The sequence below is a fragment of the Orcinus orca genome, chromosome 11, assembly GCF_937001465.1.
Source record: "Orcinus orca chromosome 11, mOrcOrc1.1, whole genome shotgun sequence".
Lineage (NCBI taxonomy): Eukaryota > Metazoa > Chordata > Mammalia > Artiodactyla > Delphinidae > Orcinus > Orcinus orca.
The window spans coordinates 102324334-102345019 of record NC_064569.1 but is presented as its reverse complement, the minus strand read 5'-3'; the positions used below and the strand labels follow the sequence as shown (position 1 = coordinate 102345019).

The 20686-nt window shown below is 49.7% G+C and overlaps 1 protein-coding gene across 1 annotated transcript in view; it reads left to right on the top strand.

Moving 5' to 3' along the window:
• Positions 1-16312, top strand: part of TTLL8 (tubulin tyrosine ligase like 8) — a 41646-nt gene extending 25334 nt beyond the window's left edge. Inside the window, exons 10-13 of the mRNA XM_049694630.1 lie at positions 10827-10975; positions 12912-13152; positions 15148-15583; positions 16056-16312. Of these exons, the coding sequence (XP_049550587.1) occupies positions 10827-10975; positions 12912-13152; positions 15148-15583; positions 16056-16310 (1081 nt within the window). The 3' untranslated portion in view covers positions 16311-16312. The remainder of the gene's footprint in view (positions 1-10826; positions 10976-12911; positions 13153-15147; positions 15584-16055) is intronic.
• Positions 16313-20686: the final 4374 nt, after the last annotated feature.

Below are 20686 nucleotides of genomic sequence, written 5' to 3'. Positions count from 1 at the left end.
AATGCGGTAAAGGGCGCGCCATGTGCTGGTGGTATTTGTCCAGGAGGATACAAGTCTGCATATGTGCTCACTGTGTAGCCACCACCCAGATCAAGATAAAGGACACTCCCAGCCCCCCAGCCCCCCAGTAACCCTTCGCAGGCAGGACCCCACCGAGGTCACACCTCCTCTGACCCGCCACCTCCACCAATGTTGCTGTGGAATTTCGTATTCACGGAATCGTACAGGCCGGGCTGTCTCGTTTGTGACTCTTCTGCTCAACACAAGACCTGCGAGATTTATCCAAGTCGGTGCAGAAGCTCGTTCTTTTCTGTTGCTGTGCGGAATCCCATCCTTTCAATAGACCGCAGAGCCCTTACTCCTTCTGCTGTGGGTGGGCAGGTGGGATACCAGCAGTCTTAACCAATTCCCAGAGTGGCTGTGCACCTCCATAAGCCAGCCGTGATACGCGTCCACGCGCCCCACTCCCCGCGCCGCTGACAGCCCTCGGCACTGTCACACTTTTTCATTTTCCCTTCCTCGTCGTCTCATCGCGGTCTTAGTTTGCGTTTCTCTGATGACCGATGGTGATGAACATACTTTCATATGCTTACTGGCCATTTGGCTATGTTCTCTCGTGAAGTGCTTATTCAAATCTTTTGATCATTAAAGAGAAAGAGGTTGGTTCTCTGTTTATAAAGTTGGTTTCTAAGAGTTCTCGACATTTTCGTCACCAAGTCCTTTGTTGGAGAGGTGCATTAAGCCTACCTTCTCCCGGTGCATGACTTGTCTTTTTACCTTTCAGTGGAATTTCTTGATGAGGTCCACTGTTTTCATTTTTTCCCTATTATGGTAGGTCGAGTGCTGGTTAAGAAATCTTTGACTCTTCGAGGTCATGAAGATGTTCCCCTATGATTTCTTCTACATGTTTTACTGTTTTTCCGTTCACTTTTAGCTTTTCATGATTAATTAATCTTAACTTTTGTGTAAGATAAGAGATAAAGATCAAGGTTCTTTTTTGTATAGAGATTTTCACTGTGAATAAAAAATAAACATGAATTTTGGCGGAACTTCCTTTCAGCCCTGATCAGCACTGATCTGTTTTGGTAACTGTTTCATTTACACTTGAATACGACGTGTATCTGCATTGCTAGGTGGTGTGTTATTAGAAGTGTCAATTAAGTCAAGTTAGTGATTCAAATCTATATTCTTACTGATTATTTCGCCTGCGTGTTCTCTGAGATACTGAGAGAGCTTAGTTAAAATCTCCAACTGTATTTGAGGTATTAATAGACGTAAAGAGGGTATTTCATAACAAAAGAATCCAATCAAAGGAATCAAAGCAATCTGGACTTAGATGTAGTGAATACCGCATCAGAATATATAAAACAATCACAGAATTAAGAAGAGAAATAGAAATGCAACTGATTTTTGCGTGGTGACTTTGTATTCTGCTACTTTGCTGAATTCATTTATTAGCTGTTCAGTTTTTGGGAAGAGTTTGAGAAGGACTTGTATTACTTCTTCTTTAAATGTTTGGTAGATTTCACCAGGAAAGCCGTCACGTCTAGGGCATTTCTTTGTTGGGAGGGTTCTGATTACTGATTCAAGCCCCTTAGTTGCTATAGGTCTATTCATATTTTCTGTGTCCTCATGATTTAGTCTTGGTAGGTTTTGTGTTTCTGGAAATTTGTGTATTTCATCTAAGTTATCCAGTTTATTGGTGTACAGCTGTCCATAGTACTCTCTTATAATCTTTTTTATTTTTGTAAAATCAGTAGTAATGTCCCTAATATCATTTTTGATTTTAGTAACTTGAGTTTTCTCTGTTTTCTCCTTAGTCCATCTAGCTAAACGTTCATCTACTTTGTTGATCTTTTCAATGAACCAACTTTTGGTTTTATTCATTTTCTCTATTGTTTTTCTATTTTGATTAATTCTGCTCTAATCTTTATTATTTCCTTCCTCCTGCTAGCTTTGGGTTTAGTTTGTTCTTCTTTTTCTAGTTTCTTAAGCTGTAAAGTTAGGTTATTGGTTTGAGATTTTTCTCATTTTTTAATGTAAGCCTTTATAGCTCTACATTTTCCCCTTGGTACTGTTTTCATTACATCCCATAAGTTTTGACATGTTGTGTTTTAATTTTCATTTATCTCTAAGTATTTTCTTTTTTCTTTAAATTTTATTTATTTAGTTAGTTAGTTTTGGCTGCACTGGGTCTTCGTTGCGGTGCACAGGCTTCTCATTGCGGTGGCCTGTCTTGTCACGTAGCCGGGGCTCTAGGCGCACGGGCTTCAGTAGTTGTGGACACGGGCTCAGTAGTTGTGGCTCTCAGGCTCCAGAACGCAGGCTCAGTAGTTGTGGCACACGGGCTTAGTTGCTCCATGGCATGTGGGAATCTTCCCAGACCAGGGCTTGAACTCATGTCCCCTGCAATGGCAGGTAGATTCTTATCCACTGTGCCACCAGGGAAGTTCCTATCTCTAAGTATTTTCTAATTTCCCTTGTGGTGTCTACTTTTATCCATTGGTTGTTTAAGAAAGTGTTGTTGAATTTCCACAGATTTGTGAATTTTCCAGTTGTACTTCTGTCATTGATTTCTAACTTCATCTCGTTGTGATCAGAGAGGATACTTCGTATGATATCTATCTTTTAGAACCTATTAAGAGTTAATTTGTGGCCTAACTTACGGTCTATCTTGGAGAATGTCTCATGTGCACTTAAGAATGATGTGTATGTTGTTGTTGCGTGGAGTGTTCTGTGTGTTTCTGTTAGATCTAGTTGATTTACTGTGTTAAGAACGATGTGTATGTTGTTGTTGGGTTGAGTGTTCTGTGTGTTTCTGTTAGATTTAGTTGATTTACTGTGTTAAGTCATCTATTTCCTTATCTTCCGTCTTGCTCTTTTATTCATTATTGAGAGTGTGGGGTATTGAAGTCTCCAGTTATTGTAGAACTGTCTGTTTCTCCCTTCAATTCTGTCAGTTTCTACTTCATGTATTTTGATGGTCTGTCATTAGATGCATAACTTTTTATAATCGTTATGTCTTCTTGCTGAAGAAGATGTAACCTTTATTAATATATTATGTCCTTCTTTATCTCTGGTAACCTGTTCGACTGCAAATCTATTTTGTCTGATATTAGTATAGCCACATCTCCTCTCTTCAGTTACTGTTTGCATGGAATATCTTTTCCATCCTTTTACTTTCAGTCTATTTGTGTCTTAGATCTAAAGTGAGTCTCTTCTAGACAGCATATGGTTGGATCGTGTGTTTTAAATTCATTCTGCAGATCTATGTCTTTTGATTGGAGAGTTTAGTCCACTTACATTAAAAATAATAACTGATAAGAAGGGACTTCTTTTTTTTACAGCTAAATTTTTAAAAATAAATTTATTTTATTTTTGGCTGTGTTGGGTCTTCGTTGCTGCGTGGGTTTTCTCTAGTTATGGCGAGCTGGAAACTCTGGAAATCAGGTTCTCCTCCTTCTCCAGGGCTTGCTGTTTCATGTTATTGTTTCTGTTTATTGTTTTTGGTTTTTTGATTTCTGTAGTCTGTCTCTGTGCCTGAGGTGTAAATTTAAGGTCTTCTTGGGTCTTTTCTATGCCTTTCTCTGGGCATGCACCATCACTTTCTAATTTTCCCTTTATATGCAGTTGTTTTTAAATGTCCTAGTCTTTTAATGTCTGGCTCTCCAAAAGGGAAGAAGAATAAAATGAAGGAGAGGGAAGGTTGCTGGCCCTTTAAATCTCCTGGAAGGCTCTTCAGCAGGAGGGGGTGGGGCTTATAACACTGAGGGGCAGGTCCAGCAATAATGGCGGCCTGTCTTATTTGTCTGTACCTCTATCATCAGGAGGAGCAATCAGTGATCAGAGAGAGCACAGATCCCCAATGTCTGGAGGACAGGGTTCTTTTTTCCATGCCCTGGCGCCTGCAAGCTGTGTGCAAGTTGCTCCAGAGCCCATGCACAGCTGCCTGCCACAGGGGTGGGAGACGCGGAGCTGCTACGGTAATAAGAACTGGTACTGACCAAAATTAACTTCGATTTACTGTCTAAGGCTTCCCTCGGAGGTTGCACACCTTTAGTAGACCCCAGAGTTCCAAAACAGTTGCATCAGATTCTGCCAGTGCAATTGTCGTCTAGGTGGGGAGACAGATTCCTGGTGCTTCCTATTCTGCCATCTTCCCAGAATCCTCCCTTCTACACATGTTTTAATTACATGTGAGGTATTTATTATTGCTTTAAATAGTCAGCAATTTTATATTTTCCTACGTATTAACCTTTTTAAGGGACCTTCATTCATTTCTGCAGTTTCATTACTATTTTCTTTCATCCTAAAAAACATCTTTCAGTATTTCTTCTAGTGACAATCTGTTGGTTAAGAACTCTCTGATTATTTTGTCTGAAGAAGTAGAATTTTACATTTTTTTAAAAGTTAAGCATTTTTTAAAATTAATTAATTAATTTTTTGGCCACATTGGGTCTTCACTGCTGCACGGGCTTTCTCTAGTTGAGGTGAGCAGGGGCTACTCTTCATTGCGGTGCGTGGGCTTTTCATCGTGGTGGCTTCTCTTCTTGTGGAGCAAGGGCTCTAGGTGTGTGGGCTTCAGTAGTTGTGGCACGTGGGGTCAGTAGTTGTGGCAAACGGGCTTAGTTGCTCCATGCCATGTGGAATCTTCCTGGACCAAGGCTTGAACCTGTGTCCCTTGCATTGGCAGGTGGATTCTTAACCACTGTGCCACCAGGGAAGTCCTTACATTCACTTTTTAAAAAAATATTTATTTATGGCTATGTTGGGTCTTCGTTTCTGTGCAAGGGCTTTCTCTAGTTGTGGCAAGCAGGGGCCACTCTTCATCGTGGTGCGCAGGCCTCTCACTATCTCGGCCTCTCTTGTTGCAGAGCACAGGCTCCAGATGCACAGGCTCAGTAGTTGTGGCTCATGGGCCCAGTTGCTCCGCGACATGTGGGATCTTCCCAGACCAGGGCTCGAACCTGTGTCCCCTGCATTGGCAGAGAGATTCTCAACCACTGCGCCACCAGGGAAGCCCCCTTACATTCATTTTTTAAAGATATTTTCACCTGAATAAAATTCTAGCTTTGCAGAGGTTTTTGTTGCTTTTGCATTTTAATATATTGTTCTATCATCTTCTGGCTTTCATAATTTTTATTTACAAATCGTCTGTAGTATTGTTTGTGTTCTTTGAAGGTAGTGTCTTTTTATCTGGGTGCTTTAAGATCTTCTTTTTATCTTTGGTTCTCGGCAGTTTTGTTACAATGCTTTTAGGAGCAGTTTTCTTTGTATTTATCTGGCTTTGGGTTTGTGGGACTTATTTTATCTGTTAGTTGGAGCTTCCCATCAAATTTGGAAAATTCTTGGCCATTAATTTTTCCGGTATTGCCTCTGCCCCATTCTTCCTCTAACTCTGTCTGGATTCCAATTACACATATGTTAGACTGTGTCCCACATGTCTCTTACACTGGTCTCATCTCTCATCATCATGACAGTCTTTCTAATATCTTTGAGTCTAATTCTAAACTATATATTCTCTTCCACTGACCTTGCTATCTTTTACCTAGTAATAGTACTGTACATTTTTAATTACTGTATATTTATGATTTAATTCATGGTAGAAATAGTCCATTCCCTTTACTCCCTTTTCCAGAAATTTTCTATTTATTCTCACGTATGAATCCTTCTAGATCCATTGCCCTGGTAACTAGTGCAGTTTGTCATCTTTTCATGTTTATTAGCCATGTGGATATGCTCTTTTGTGAATTCACTGTTCAAGTTTCTTGCCCATCCTTCTATTGTCTCCCATTCTGTGGCTTTTTTTCATTCTCTTCAAGATGTGTTTTGATAGAGTGAAAATCTTTAGTCATAATAGAGTCCAATTATCTTAGTTTCTCTTCATGATTGATGTTTTATAATACTATTCAAAGAGTCCCTGCTGTTTCCAAGTCATGAATTTATACTCCTATGTTTTCTTCTAAAATATTCATTATTTTACCTTTCATATATTTTTACACATGCCCTTTTGGAGTTGATTTTTGTGTATGGGGTTAGGTAGGTATCAAGATGTATTTTTCCATATGAATATTGGAAATGACTTATAATTTATTGAAAAGTATTTCTTTTCCCACTGTACGGCCTTGTCATAAATCAGAGTAGCATTAATATAGCTGAAATGGAACTAACCCTTCGATCAGCAAACAGACTGGCGTACTCACAGCAGGGCAGTCTTTGCCACCATAAATCTTCGTAATCATACAGGAGGAATCCAATTGTTTCCACTTCCTCCATATACATTTATTGAGTTATAATTTGAATGCCATAGACTCCATTAATTGTAAATGTACAATTCAATGATTTTTGGTAAATTCACAAAGTTGTATAAAACCACAATCCAGTATTAGGACATGTCCATCACCCCATAAAATTCCCTTGTTCCCATCTTCAGTCACTCTTTGTTCAGAACCCCCGTCCTCTCCAGCCACTAATCTTTTTCTGTCTCTGTGGGTTGTATTTTCTGGTTTTTAATAATATTGAGTCTTCCAATCCATAGATATAGAATGCTTCTCCACTTGTTTAGGACTTTTAAAATGTGTATCAACAATGTTTTATAGTTTTCAGAGTTCAAAATTTATACTTCTCTTGCTAAATGTATTCCTGTATGTTTTATTATTTTTAATACTATTATGAATGGAATTAATTTCTTAATTTTAATTTTAGGATTTTTGTTGGTAGCATATAGGAATGCAATTGATTTTTGTATATTGATCTTGTAACTGTGAATTTTTGCTGAACTCATTTATTAGTTCTAATAGTTTGCAGTGTGTGTGTGTGTGTGTGTGTGTGTGTGTGTGTGTGTTCCTTAGAATTTTCTACATACAGGATATGTCATTGTAGAAAACAATTTTATTTCGTCATTTCCAGTCTTGAGTTCCAGGGACTCAAGGTCGGTCTAACATCCAAAAGTTGATCAGTGGCATATTCTACAAAAGGAAGGAAGTTCTGTCAAATGCTACAGCGTGGATGGACCTTGAGAACATTATAATGTGCCAAGTAAGCGAGACACGAGAAGATAAATAATGTGCGATTCCACTCGCGTGAGGCGCTCAGAGCCATCAAAATTACAGAGGCAGAGCAGAATGCTGGTTGCCAGGGGCCAGGAGTTAATGGGTACAGAGTTTCAGTTTACAAGATGATGGTGGTGATATTTGCACAACGTGAGTGTACTTACTGCCACTAAACTGTACACTTAGAAATATTTAAGGCAGTAAATTTAATGTTATGTGTATTTTACCACAATAAGATTTTTGGAAAAACAAGTAAATTGGTAAATTTCAACGTGAGTGTACTTAATGCCACTAAACTGTACACTTAGAAATATTTAAGGCAGTAAATTTAATGTTATGTGTATTTTACCACAATGAGATTTTTGGAAAAACAAATAAATTGGTAAATTTCATCGTGTTTACAGAATAAAGAAGAAAAACTGTATGAGCGTCTCAGTAGATGCAAAACACTGATGGAATTCAATGTGTCCATGTTAAGTTTTGTTGCTGTTTTTAGCAAACTAGGAAAAGAAAGAAACCTCCTTAATTTGATAAAGTTTATCTACAAAAATCCTAAAGCTAATATATTTCTTAATGGTCATGAACTGAAAGTGTTCCCCTAGAAATCAGAATGAAACAAAAATTCCCACTATCATGACATCTAGTCAGTATTGACTGAACAATCTGTTGAGTTTAATAGTACAAGAAAAAGAAAGAAAAGGCAAAAAATCAGAAAGGAAGACATAAAACTCTTTACTTACTGATGACCTAATTGTGCACATAGAAAATTTTAACAATCATAAAGAAAGTATCATAATTAAGTCAGTTTAGCAAGATCACTAGGTACCAGGTCAATATACAAAAGCCCACTGTATTTCTGTGTGCTGTAACAATCACAAAATGAAATTTACAATAACATCAAAAACCTACAAATATCCAGAAAAAATATAACAAAATACAAGGAAAACCCTAAACTGAAAATTATAAAATTATACAGAGAAATTAAAGACCCAATAAGTGTGTGTGTTTGTTGTGTGTATGTGTGTGTATGTGTGTGTGTATAAAACCACATTCACGAATTAGAAGACTCAGTGGTATAGAGATGTTTGTTTTTCCCAAACTAATCTATAGATTCATTGTAATCCCCATCAAAATCCATGCAAGGGTGCTTCTCTGGTGGCGCAGTGGTTGAGAGTCTGCCTGCCGATGCAGGGGACATGGGTTCGTGCACCGGTCTGGGAAGATCCCACATGCCGTGGAGTGGCTGGGCCCGTGAGCCATGGCCGCTGAGCCTGCGCGTCCGGAGCCTGTGCTCCGCAAAGGGAGAGGCCACAACAGGGAGAGGCCCGCGTACCGCAAAAAAAAAAAAAAGAAAAATTTCTTAAATAGTTCTCTAAGAGCACTAATCATAATTTAAAAGTTGATAAATTGTACTTTATTGACATTAAGAACTCTGTTTATCAAAAAACACTACAAAGAGAATGAAAAGACAAGCCACAAACTGGAGGAACATATTTACAACACGTATATCCAACAGAGGTCTCGGATCTAGGATGTTTAAAGGACGCCCATAAATCAGTAAGAGAAACAATCCCATTGGAAATGTCACATAAGAAGACAGCAAACGGCCAATCAGCACATGAAGAGACACTTAGCATCACTGAATTCATAATTCAAGGGTGAATTAAAACCACAGAGACGCCACTGCACACCCACAAGATCGGCTGAAAGGTCAGCCGAGATGTGGAGCGGCTGGAGCCTAAATCTGCTGGGGGGGGGCGGCGGGGGTGTCTGGAAATGGGTGTAGCCTGTCTAGAAAAGCCTCAGGCATTTCGTATAAATTGAGGCATCTACATACCCTATGACCCAGCTCTGCCGTGCTTGGGGCGTTTGTCCAAGAGAAATGAAAACACATCTGCAGAGGGTCTTCATTCGTAATCTGGAAACCACCAGCGGTGTGAAGAACTTGCTGCTGATGCCTGCAGCACCACACGTGGCTCTCCACGTCGTTCTGTTGACTGAACGAGCCCCCGGTGTGAAGCTCAGTGCCTGGAGGCGTCCACACAGGGGCGGGGAGGACAGGGCAGAGGCAGAGGGGTCTGGCCGACGTGGTCTCCAGGGCAGCATTTTGAGGGGTTGGAAGTGTTTGCATCTGGACCCGGGTGGCACCTGCAAGTGCGAGAATGGGCAGCTCTCCCCGCAGGGCTGTGCCCTTGGCTCGAAGTCCCAGGTGTAACCAGTGGGTGGCAGCAGCAGACCCCGCAAGGGCCGCGGTGGCACCTTCCGAGCTAGGGATCTCGTTAGGGAACCGGAGGGCGGTTAGCTCGGTCTGTCCCCGTTCCTTCCTTGTTGAGGCGCCCGGGGTCCCCATGCGTGGTGTGCGTGTCGTCAGGACCAGAAGGGCAGATGCTGTGTCCCTTTCTTGTCATCAGCATCTGGGGGGACAGTGCTTGTTCTCTGGCGATTATGAGGGTGTCTGGGACAGGGAGCTTGGCCAGACCTTCGCCTTAGGCTGGGGTCCCGCCTCCTCCCGCCCGTCCTCTAACCCCCAGGGGGAAGCGACTGTTTTCCTGTTGTGATGCACAAACTCACAGGGGACTCCATCCTGCCCGGATGCCGCTGCAAGGGCTTGGACACCCTGGGGAGACAGTGGGGACCCTTCCCTGGGGGAAGATCAACCCCTGTCTTCTTCCTGAGCCCAAGTCGAGATTGCATTTGCTGGTGTCCTGGGCAGCTCTGCCCCTGGCCATCAGGCTGGGCTCTCGGGGACCTGCCTCATTTCTCACGGCATCCGGGCCGGTCTCTGCTGCCGGGCGGGAGGGTTACAGACAGCTCGGGACTCACACCTGCTTCCGCCAGGTCCTGTCTTCTCCCTGGGGTCAGGTAGAGCGTGTGCACCACCAAGGTGGGCCAGGGGGCTCCGGGGGCTCCCCTTCTGTGTGTCCTGTTAGAACCAGGGGGCGTGGCCCCGTCTGACTCGTCACCCACGTTCCCTGCACCAAAGGGGGCTCCTGCTTTCTCACGCCCCAAACTCTGCTCCTCGGTATGGGGCCTCTCCCCCACCATAGGGGACCCCACTCATCGCTACTCCCTCCCTGTTGCCCCCCCTTCCCAGCAGGGTGGGCACAACATTGTGCACAGATGTCCGTGTCCCAGAAGGCTTTTTCCCCACGCCAGGGCCATCCCCGCAGTTGGTGGCAGGTGGCCTCCGGGCCCAGCGCAGTGTCCTCTGCTGCAGTCCACCCTCGTGTGGGGTTGCGATGCGGCCCGGGCGGGGGTGGGGCTCCTGGTCCCAGGCTTCAGGGACGCACCAGCATCGAGCTCTGAACGCACGCAGACAGCTGTGCCGTCTGCCTCCCTTATTCCCTTAAGTTACGGTGGCTTCCCGGGGCGGCCCCATGGCTGCCGTGACCGTGTGGCCACCAGCCACTCTGGCAGTCGAGCCCACGGGACACTAAGCTGGCGTCCAGCCCGCGTCAGCTGCAGGACCCTGGGTGCTGCCGGCGTGGGCAGCTCGGCTTTCCCACACGGGCCTGCAAGGGCCACCCTGACGTGGGTCCGGCACAAGAACCCTGGCCTTCATGTCCCGGCACCTTTTCTGGGCCCAGGCACAGCGCCCCGGGGTGTCCTCAAATCGGGGGTCCCCACCACCCTACAGGCCACGTTCCCGGGCACCCGTCGGGCAGGCAGGAGGATGTTCTGAGCCTGCCCCTCGCCCTTTCCTCGGGCGGCCACCTGCTGGCACCTGGGCACCGCCCTCAGAGCCTCACGGGCTTTCTGGATCTTGCTTTGTAGCGGCGAGGCGTTCATCTCCAATTCCAGAAATTACTTTTCGCAGTGCCAAGCTCTGCTGAAGAAAATCACCTCTGTGAACCCTCAGACGGAGATCGACGGGCTTCGGAACATCTGGATCGTAAAGCCCGCGGCCAAGTCCCGGGGACGAGGTGAGTCCCAAGCCGGGCACCCTGCGGGGACAGCCAGCCGTGGCAGCGGGGGGACTGGGCGCCAGGCTCCCTGGGGGGCTCAGGACTCGCGGGTCCCGGGGAGCGGGCATCCCAGTGACCCTGGTGTTCATGGCTGCTCTTCCAAATTTTGCTAAGTAATTAGGATTCATTAGGAAGTTCCGTCTCTAGTCCTCAGGTAGACTGTCTGTAGTTTTCTTCTCGTATTTGCTTTGCTCGCCAGCTGCTGCAATGGAGCAAGGACTCCGCATCCAGCAGCAGTGGGGGCCTGGGCCCAGGGCGGTTATAAAAGCCCCAGAGGCACTGGCCTCTTGCAGGCGCATCCTGAGTGCCCTGTGAGCTCTGTCCCGGGACCCCGGTTTTCTACTTCTCCTTGCGTCACGGCTGTGACCGTGCCCTTTTCTTTATTCCTAATGGTGAATACTGTGGGTTCTTCATTTAAAAACAGGATTTCAGGGTGATTTTCCAATCTTAGGAGTGTTTCCAAAGAACCAACTTTTGGTTGCATTTGTTCAATTTTCCTGTTCGCGCTTGGTGCTGACTTAAATGCTAAGCTTATTTATTCCCAAACATCCTTGTGCAACAGTAGAAGCTTTCAGGCTATGGAAATGTCCTCAGAATACAGCCTTCCCTGCACCCTCTTGTTTATGTTATATGATGTTCCCTTTTTCCTGAGTATCTAAACAGACCTTACCTTTTGTTTGCATATTCTATTTGCCCCTTGAGTTATTTGAGGGGTTTTACTGTTGCTGTGAATTCATAAGTGGTTACTTTTTATGAGATTTTTTAAAAAGCTTTATTAATTTGTGAATATCCTGCATTCAGGCTGTCCTGAAACGTTCTCTTTCCCGAGCTTCTGCCTGCTCTCAGCAAGTACCCTCCTGGGCCGGGCCCGTGTTCCCCCCCGGGCTCTCTCCTGAGCCCAGACCTTCCACCCACTGCCGACACTGCATCCCCGGGGACGCTCCACAGACACCTCGAACCCACCTGTTCATAACCAAGTGCACGCCATTGTGCCTGGTCACTGGCTATGCTCCCACCGCCTGACCCCCAACCCAGTGCCCCCGTCTGCTCTTGGCCCAGGGGCTTGCAGCTTCCTCCTGGACTTTGGTCTCAAGATGGCAAGGTCTCCACTTGCTGTAACTGAAGAGCGGGGTCCTGTGTTCTGTGAGGAAAGCTCCCTCGCGTCCCGCGCTGTCACTGCCCCTGGGCCTCACAAGGGGCACCCGCCCCCCGTGCCGGCCAGGAGAGCCAGGCCGCCCCACATCTCGGCCTCTCCTCACGCTTGTCCAAGGCAGGTTGGCAGGGAGGATGGCGAGTCCCCCCACCGTCTTGTGACACAGTTCAGGCTTCCGGGGTGTCACGGCAGAGAAAGAGAGGGCTGGGGAGGGGGTCTGTCGGTGACATTAAATGCTGCAGCCCAGGGAAATGCACGTCACTTTGGCTCACGTGTCACTGGTCACCACCAGTCACACGGCTTAACTTTGGGGCATGCAAACCCTCCTGCAAAGTGGAGGGGTGCAGACGTGGGGAAGAGCTGTGCACCCCATCCCTGCCCTGTTCACCCCCACTTGTCCAGTCGCCCTGGGTGTGAGGCCTCACCAGCCCTTGGAGCCCGTGGAGCAGCCCATCACCCCGCCTGCTGCTTTCCTGAGGCTGAAGGGCCCGCCCTGCTTCCCTGCTCCCCCCGGACTCGGGCCAGTGCCCAGCTCGCTGGCTGCCTCCTCATGGGGCCTCTGTCCCCATCCCCGACCTTCCCATTCTCAGTCCTCTCTGAAGCCCCTTGTGGTGGGCGAGCCTGGAGGGCTGCCCTGGCTGTGGCCTCGACCCCGAGGGCAGAGCTTTTCCTGCGCAGCCCCCCAGCGCAGGACCGCAGGCGTTGTTCTGGGGCTGGGGGCTGAGCGGTGGCCTCTTGCAGACATAGTGTGCCTGAACCACGTGGAGGAGATCCTGGAGCTGGCTACAGACCCACCCCCCGCCAAGGGCAACAAGTGGGTGGTGCAGAAGTACATCGAGTCGCCGCTGCTCATCTACGACACCAAGTTTGACATCCGGCAGTGGTTCCTGGTCACCGACTGGAACCCGCTGACCATCTGGTTCTATAAGGAGAGCTACCTGCGCTTTTCGACGCAGCGCTTCTCCCTGGACAATCTGGACAGGTCAGTGGGGGTCAGCTAGCTGCCATAGAGGGTGGGCTCCCACCAGCACCTGGAGCGCGAGGCAGGTCTCGTGTGCCCGGTGGGGTGCTGTGTCGTGCTCGGGCCTGTGGAGGCTACTCGACCTCCCTCTGCAAGGGGCGGGCCCAGGCCCCCTGCCCATCAGAGCCAGTGCCTTGCGCCCCCATGGGGTGTGCGTCTTCTCCAGAAAATCCTGAAAGCACCGTCTGCCATGTGCTCGTGGGCACCAGGCACCCTCTGCGGTGGGTGCCGCTGCCCCTCCGCTGGGAAGGCTGAGTGGCCGGCCGTGCCCCTCCGCTGACCACACGGGCCGGGCTCGGGGTGCAGCTCTGCTTGCTCTCTCGGTCCCCTCAGCATGTGGAGGGAGGGGACAGGTAGGGCTCCTTGGGGAGGCTCCTGGGGACCAGCCCCTCAAATCCTGCAGTAGACCCTGCAGGGCCTTCGCTTTGTGAGCGCCCAGAGCCCTGGGTGGGGATCCTGCAGGTGGGGAAGCTGCTGGAGTGTCTGGGGAGGTGGGGGGCGGCTCCCCGACGAGGCAGAGTGTGGGACGTGAGGGTGGCCTGAGGGGTCCTCTGAGGATGACCTCAGCCGTGTGGGGTTAGGAGGGGTGAAGACGATGAGAGCAGTACCCGATACAGGGTGCAGGGGGTGCCGGGCAGCAGCTCAGACCTGCAGGAGTGGGTGCCCTGGGGTGGGTGAACCCAGCCCCAGCAGGGTCCCAGAGCGGGCAGGCCGGGTGGGTGTCAGGACGAGAGCCCACCAGCGAAGTCTCGGGAACGTGGCGTTCTCTTGAGAGAACAGCTGCCACCTCTCTTTCCAGATGGAGGGCCTCCGTGGCTCTGTTTTGTGACCACACGCGGGTGCCCGGCTGGGTGCCTAGACATCTTGGCGGGGGCTACAGGGGAGCCCGTCAGTATCACGAGGACTGAAGGTTGCTTCACAGAGACCTTGAGGGGGTCCACTGTGCTCAAGCTGGGGGCTGTGACCACACCTGGGGTCACACCTGGCAGGTGACACCTGGAGTCACACCTGGCAGGAGCAGGCAGCTGGGACAAGTGGTCCCGGCCGGCAGCTCAAGGAGCACATTTGTTCCCACCAGGCCAGGGGGGCCTGGAGGAGGGGTCCTGGGCTGACTGGGCAGTGAGAAGCCCACGGAGCCCCTTCCAGCCTGCCCGGCCCTGCCAAGCTGGGAGCTGAGTGCCTGGCAGGTCTCTTACCCTCTCTGAGCCATTTCTCCGTCCGGGACCATAACCCTCTCCCCAGGCTGACAGGAGATTCTCTGACATTGTTTCTGAACTGTGTCGGCTCCCTAACAGCACTGTTTGCAGCTTCCAAAACTCTTCCATATGCCTGTATCTTGTTTCTTGTAACTGTCTCACGGGAGTACAGCTCTCTCATGGTCACAGGTGCGGTCTCACCACCCAGAACAAGATGGCAAATCCCCAGGCCCAGGGACACGTTTAAATGAAAATGACTTTGAACAGGACCCACCTATTTTATAATCTCCTAGTACATGCTATTCAATTTAAATCCTGTTTAGAACAATGCCAGCGTATAAACGAATTAATTGAAAATTTCAGTTAGCGAATCCTTCTAGCCCTGGGGGGCTCCGGCTCTCCTCCAGGGACAAGTGGGGAAACGGGCTCAGAGGGTGGTACCTGCTGGAGGCCCCTAGTTGGTGGCCCCGGGCTGGCTGGCTTCTGCCCTGCCCTACCCGCCCCACCCCATGGTGGTCCCAGGCGGGACAGCAGGGCTGTCCTGAGGTTGCCTAGGAGGATTAGGAGAACGGGGAACCCGTCAGAACCCCTCCCGCAGCGGCGCTGTGCCGGGGTCACGGCCCACGGGGCCAGGGGCTCATGGGCGGATCCTCGGGGCGGGGTCTGGGCGGGGCCTCAGGGTGGGGTCCCGGGCGCCCGCTGGGAGGAGAGGACCCTGCGCACCCGCCCCCCCGACCCTGACGGCGGCCTTGCCTCGCAGCGCCATCCACCTGTGCAACAACTCCATCCAGAAGCACCTGAAGAATGACAAGGACCGGAGCCCCCTGCTGCCGGATCACAACATGTGGACCAGCACCGAGTTCCAGGAGTACCTGCAGAAGAGGGGCCGCGGGGCCGTGTGGGGCAGCGTCATCTACCCGTCCATGAAGAGGGCCGTCACCAACACCATGAAGGTGGCGCAGGACCACGTAGACCCGCGGAAGAACAGCTTCGAGCTGTACGGCGCCGACTTCATCCTCGGCTGCGACTTCAAGCCCTGGCTCATCGAGATCAACTCTAGCCCCACCATGCACGCGTCCACGCCGGTCACGGCTCGGCTCTGCGCGCAGGTGCAGGAGGACACCATCAAGGTGGTGGTGGACCGCAGGGTCGACCGAAACTGCGACGTCGGCAACTTCGAGCTGCTGTGGAGACAGGTGAGGGGGGCGGGGTGTCCCTCTCCTGCCGGCCACCTCGGGGCGGCCCCTCCCCACGCCCCGGGGGCGTCTCGCCCAGCTGGCCTTTGCCATCCAGCTTTCCAATCTCTCCTCCCCAGCCAACCCCAACTCTGTGGCCACCTGGCAGGGGGTCCTCTGGCTGGGCTGGCGGGATGTCCGTGGCCTCCAGGCCCCTCTAGGCTGTTCCTTTTCCGACCTGCAGTGTCCTCCGTCCTCCTGGGGTGAAGATCCAGCCTCCCTTCAGGGGTCTTTCCAGGGGCCTGCTCCCCCAAGGAGCCCTCCTGCAGGCCAGGCAGCAAAACCCTGCAACCTGGCGCCCCTGGTGGGGGGACCCAGTGGGCAGCCCAGCCGTCGGGAAGTGTGGCTGGGGCTTCTCCCTGAGGCCTTACGCCTGACCGGCAGGCCAGGAAAGAACCAGCCAGCACCCCTCACCTCATCCTTCCCTCCCCAGCCTGCAGTGGAGCTGCCCCCCTTCCCGGGGTCCGACCTCTTCGTGGAAGGGGTGGGTGTGTGGAAAGCCAAGAAGCAGATGACGCCCATCTCCAACTTTGACTTTGCATCTCCGCTCTTGGACATTCATCCACCAGGGGAGAGGTGCCCCCCAGCCATGCCACACCTGGCTCCGGGGCCACCACGAATGGCTCTCCAGCAAGACTTGAAACTGAAAGACGAAAAGGTGCTTCCTTGCACCTTGCCTGTGCCCTAAAAGAGGCTGGCGGAGAGAAGTGCGAAAGTAAAGTGCGGCCACAGGGAGTTTGGGGAAGATAGAGCCCCCCACCTGTACCTTTCAGCACCTAGACAGTAAGGCCCTGAGCTCTGCTCTCGCCAGGGCTGAATCAGACAAACACTTGGATCCAAACTTATTAAATGTGCACCCACTGCGTCCCTTCTTCCGAGCGTGAAGACAGTGGAGAGCGCTCAGTTTCAGCTGCCCAGACCATCAGGTAACAGCGCCGTGCTCGTGTCCGTCTGAGCCCCGGGTCTGCTTGGGGCTACCTGCTCTGCGTCCTCCAGGGCAGGCCGGGGCCTCCGGTCCAGCCTGAGCTCAGAGCAGGGTTCAGGGCGCCCTGGCCCCATCCTGGTCCCGGCCAGTTGTTGGGATAGTGGGGGGTCCTGCAGCAGGACCAGGTGGGTAACAGCCTTCGTCTGTCTCCCCTGTGGGGTGTGGCGCCAATGGGGCGTCGAGTTTGAGGTTTGCATAGGCGCCAAGTGCCGCGGACGGGAGGGGCCGGCAATCACTGGGCCCTCGCGCTGTTTTCTGAAGCTTCTGATGGAGCCGGTCACACGTGGCCCGGGAGCCTGGCCTGGGCTTGGCCTCCGAGCGCAGGTACACAGGTACGGAGCAGCCCCACTGGCACGGTCTGGCACCCAGCAGTGGCCAAGAGAGTGACCCCAGCCAGGGCCACGCCCCCACCTGCTCTGCCCCAGGTGCACCTGTCTCCCTGAACTCACCAGGACACATGCACCTGCTGTGCCCACCCCCCACCGGGTTCCCAGTGTGTCTGTCTGTCTGTCTGTCTGTCCCCCTGGCACTAACAGCCTCTTTGCCTGCCTGTCTGTCCCCATGGATTGTAAGCTCTCAGGGGCTGGGGTCTTGGTGCACCCCTGCACCTGGGGCCATGCCCGGCACATAGCAGATGCTCAGTGCATGTCTGTTGCATCAGCACGTGTGCGGGCCGCCCCCCAGAGTCGCCAGCGCCGGGCACGATGAGCGTGTGCTTTCAGAGCTGGCAGGGCCCTTGGGGGCCACCTCCAGTCCGGCCCGCCATCCTCACCCCAGGTCCAATCTGGCCCCAAGGTCTGTCAGCCCTACTGCTTAGTGACTTGCCTCTCCATGGGGGCAATTTCCAGGTTTTCTCTGTCATGCACGGTGCGACGTTCCCCAGGCATCTTCCCAGGAGTGAGCGTCCCCAGGGCGCACACAGCTTCTACCTAAGTAGGCGTATTAGCTACTGTAACAAAGTACTGCAAACTTGGTGACTTAAACCGCAGACGTTTTTTCTGAAGGCCGGAAGTCCAAAACCAAGGCGTCGGCAGGGCCGAGCTCTCAGAGCCTGTAGGGAAGAAACTTCCTGTCCCTTCCAGCTTCTGACAACCCCTGGCAGTCCTCGGCGTTCCTCGGCTTACAGACGAGTGACTCCGATCTCTGCCCTGCTTCACACGGTGTTCCTTCAGGGTGTCACTGTGTCCAGATTTCCCTCTTAAAAGGACACCAGTTGTTGGATCGGGTCCCACCCTCCTCTAGTATGACCTCACCTTACCTTGATTACATCTGCAAATAAGGTCACATTCACAGGTTCCAAGTGGACGTGAACTTGGCGGTGGCGGGGGGGCGGGTATTAAACCTGGTGCACCGGGCACTGCAGGCGTGGCCAGAGGGACTGCACTGTGACCGTGGTCACACCGTGGCCACACCGCGGCCATTGCTCACATTGTGCCAATACTTGGTGTTGACAGGGCCTCTTGTCTGCCTCTGGAGGGAGTGATGGCGCTCGTTTGCATTTTCCTATTTACTAATAAAATGGCCTGTATTCAGACATGCGTTGGCCAATTAGGGCTCCTGTCCTGAAAAGCACGTCTTTCGTCTGATCGTCCTTAGAATTGCGCATCTTTTCTGCTGATGTGAAGGGGTGACAGCCATCTGTTCTGGATTCTCCTCCTTTTTCAGTTGATTTGTGTGGAAACACTGTGTCCCACTTGGTGATCTGCCTTTTCACACCTTTATGGTGTCTTTGGATGTAAAGCCACCTTAATTTTAATAAACTCCGATAGGTCAGGCTTTCCCTCGACAGTTGGTCATTTCTATGGCTTGCGGCCTTAGCCTGAGGTCGTGAAGCCCTCTTCTTCTAGGAGCATTGCTGTGGCTCATACATTCCAGCCCTGAACGTTCCTGGAGCTGACTTGCACGTGGTGTGAGGAGCCCAACGGCCCCGCCCCTGCTCACCTGCAGGCTGGCACTGTTGCGTGTTGGCACCTCTGGACCTTCCGTTCAGCTCCACCGTTTTGTCTGCCTTGGGCCAGTGCCACAAGGTCTTCATTACTACAGCTTTGTAGGATGTCAGACAAGTCCTGTGAGCTTGTTTTTCTTCCTTGAAGATGACTCAGCTGTTCTTGGCACCCCTACACCTCCACACAGGTTACAGAAGTAGGCTGTCAAGATTCACCTACATAATTTTTTATTAAAATAAAAAATTTTTTATTGCTATTAAATTCATCAGTTTGGGGAGAACTGACTTCTTTACATTACTGAGCCTTAGAATATGTGAACGTGGTATATTTCTCCATAAATAAATCCTTTACGATCTTTCAATAAACTCCTAGAAGTTTCTTTGTAATGGTCTTGCACTTTTTCTGTTGGATTTAGACATATATTTTTTATTTTTTATTCTATTGTAAATAGTATCAAATTAAAAAAATTTTTTCCTGAAAATTGTGGCTGGTTGATAGAAAGGGAATTGATTTTTACGAATGGATTTTTTTTTTAAGTTAGTTAATTAATTATTTAATTTTTGGCTGCGTTGGGTCTTCGTTGCTGTGTGTGGGCTTTCTCTAGTTGCGGTGAGCAGGGGCTACCCTTTGTTGCGGTGTGCAGACTTCTCATTGTCGTGGCTTCTCTTTTTGCGGAGCACGGGCTCTAGGCGCGCAGGCTTCAGTAGTTGTGGCACACGGACTCAGTAGTTGTGGCTCGTGGGCTCCAGAGAGCAGGCTCAGTAGTTGTGGCGCACGGGCTTAGTTGCTCTGCGGCACGTGGGATCTTCGCGGGCCAGGGCTCGAACCTGTGTCCCCTGCATTGGCAGGTGGATTCCTAACCACTGCGCCACCAGGGAAGCCCTATGAATGGATTCTGTAAAAAGTCCATCTGGCTAATATCATTTCTATCAATTCATTAATATATTTTAAGATTCTTTTGGTTTCTCACATACAGTTATATCGACTAATTTGTTTTCCTTCCCTTGCGATCATTATACCTTTCATATCTTTTTCTTACTTTTTTGACTGTCTAGGACCTTGTTTATTCATTCATTTTTCTCATCCCATTGGATCTCAGGTGCGTACATTCTGATTCATCATAGCTCCTGGTTCATGACGTAGTTCAGTGTTTGCCCTTGCATGGCCTGCGCTGTCTTGGACCGTTTTAGTGGTGTAATTAGAACTTGCACACGGGTTTTAAGTTGATTTTTCATGTGGCTAAAGTTATCAATCTTTTTCTTTTAGTCAGTGCTACTTTGTCTTAAGAAATTTTTCTTTACCCTGAGGTCTAAAAGATTGTTTACCTACATTTACTACTAGGAGTTTTACATTTTGGGGCTTCCTTGGTGGCGCAGTGGTTAAGAATCCGCCTGCCAATGCAGGGGACATGGGTTCGAGCCCTGGTCCGGGAAGATCCCACATGCCGCAGAGCAACTAAGCCCACGTGCCACAACTACTGAGCCCACGTGCCACAACTACTGAGCCCACGTGCCACAACTACTGAGCCCACGTGCCACAACTACTGAAGCCCGCACGCCTAGAGCCCCTGCTCTGCAACAAGAGAAGCCACCACAATGAGAAGCCCAAGCACCACAACAAAGAGTAGCCCCCGCTCGCCGCAACTAGAGAAAGCCCGTACGCAGCAACGAAGACCCAACGCAGCCAAAAATAAATAAATAAAATAAATTAATTTTTTTAAAAAAGAGTTTTAAATTTTGTTTTTGACATAAATGTCCTAATCCATTTGGAGTTGACTTTTGTATATGGTGTGAGTTAGGAATCGAATTTTATTTTTGTTCACGTAGAAAAATTTTTCAGTTATTTTTTGAAAAATTTATTTCTATCCCCCTGTGAACTGGTATCCCACCTGTGTGTATGTGTGGGTCTATTTCTGGAGTCTCTATTCTGTTCCACTGGTGAGTTTGCCCCCCTGCACCAGTGCCACACTGCCTGTTGCATCTGGTAGGGCAAGTTGCCTCTCTCTGCTTATCTTCATAAGGGTCTTGGTCCTTCCTGACCTCCTTCTTTTCTATATAAATGTCATAATTGTTTTATCAAGTTCAACCAAAAAAATCCTATTGATATTTTGGTTGGATTTGCATTGACTCCGTG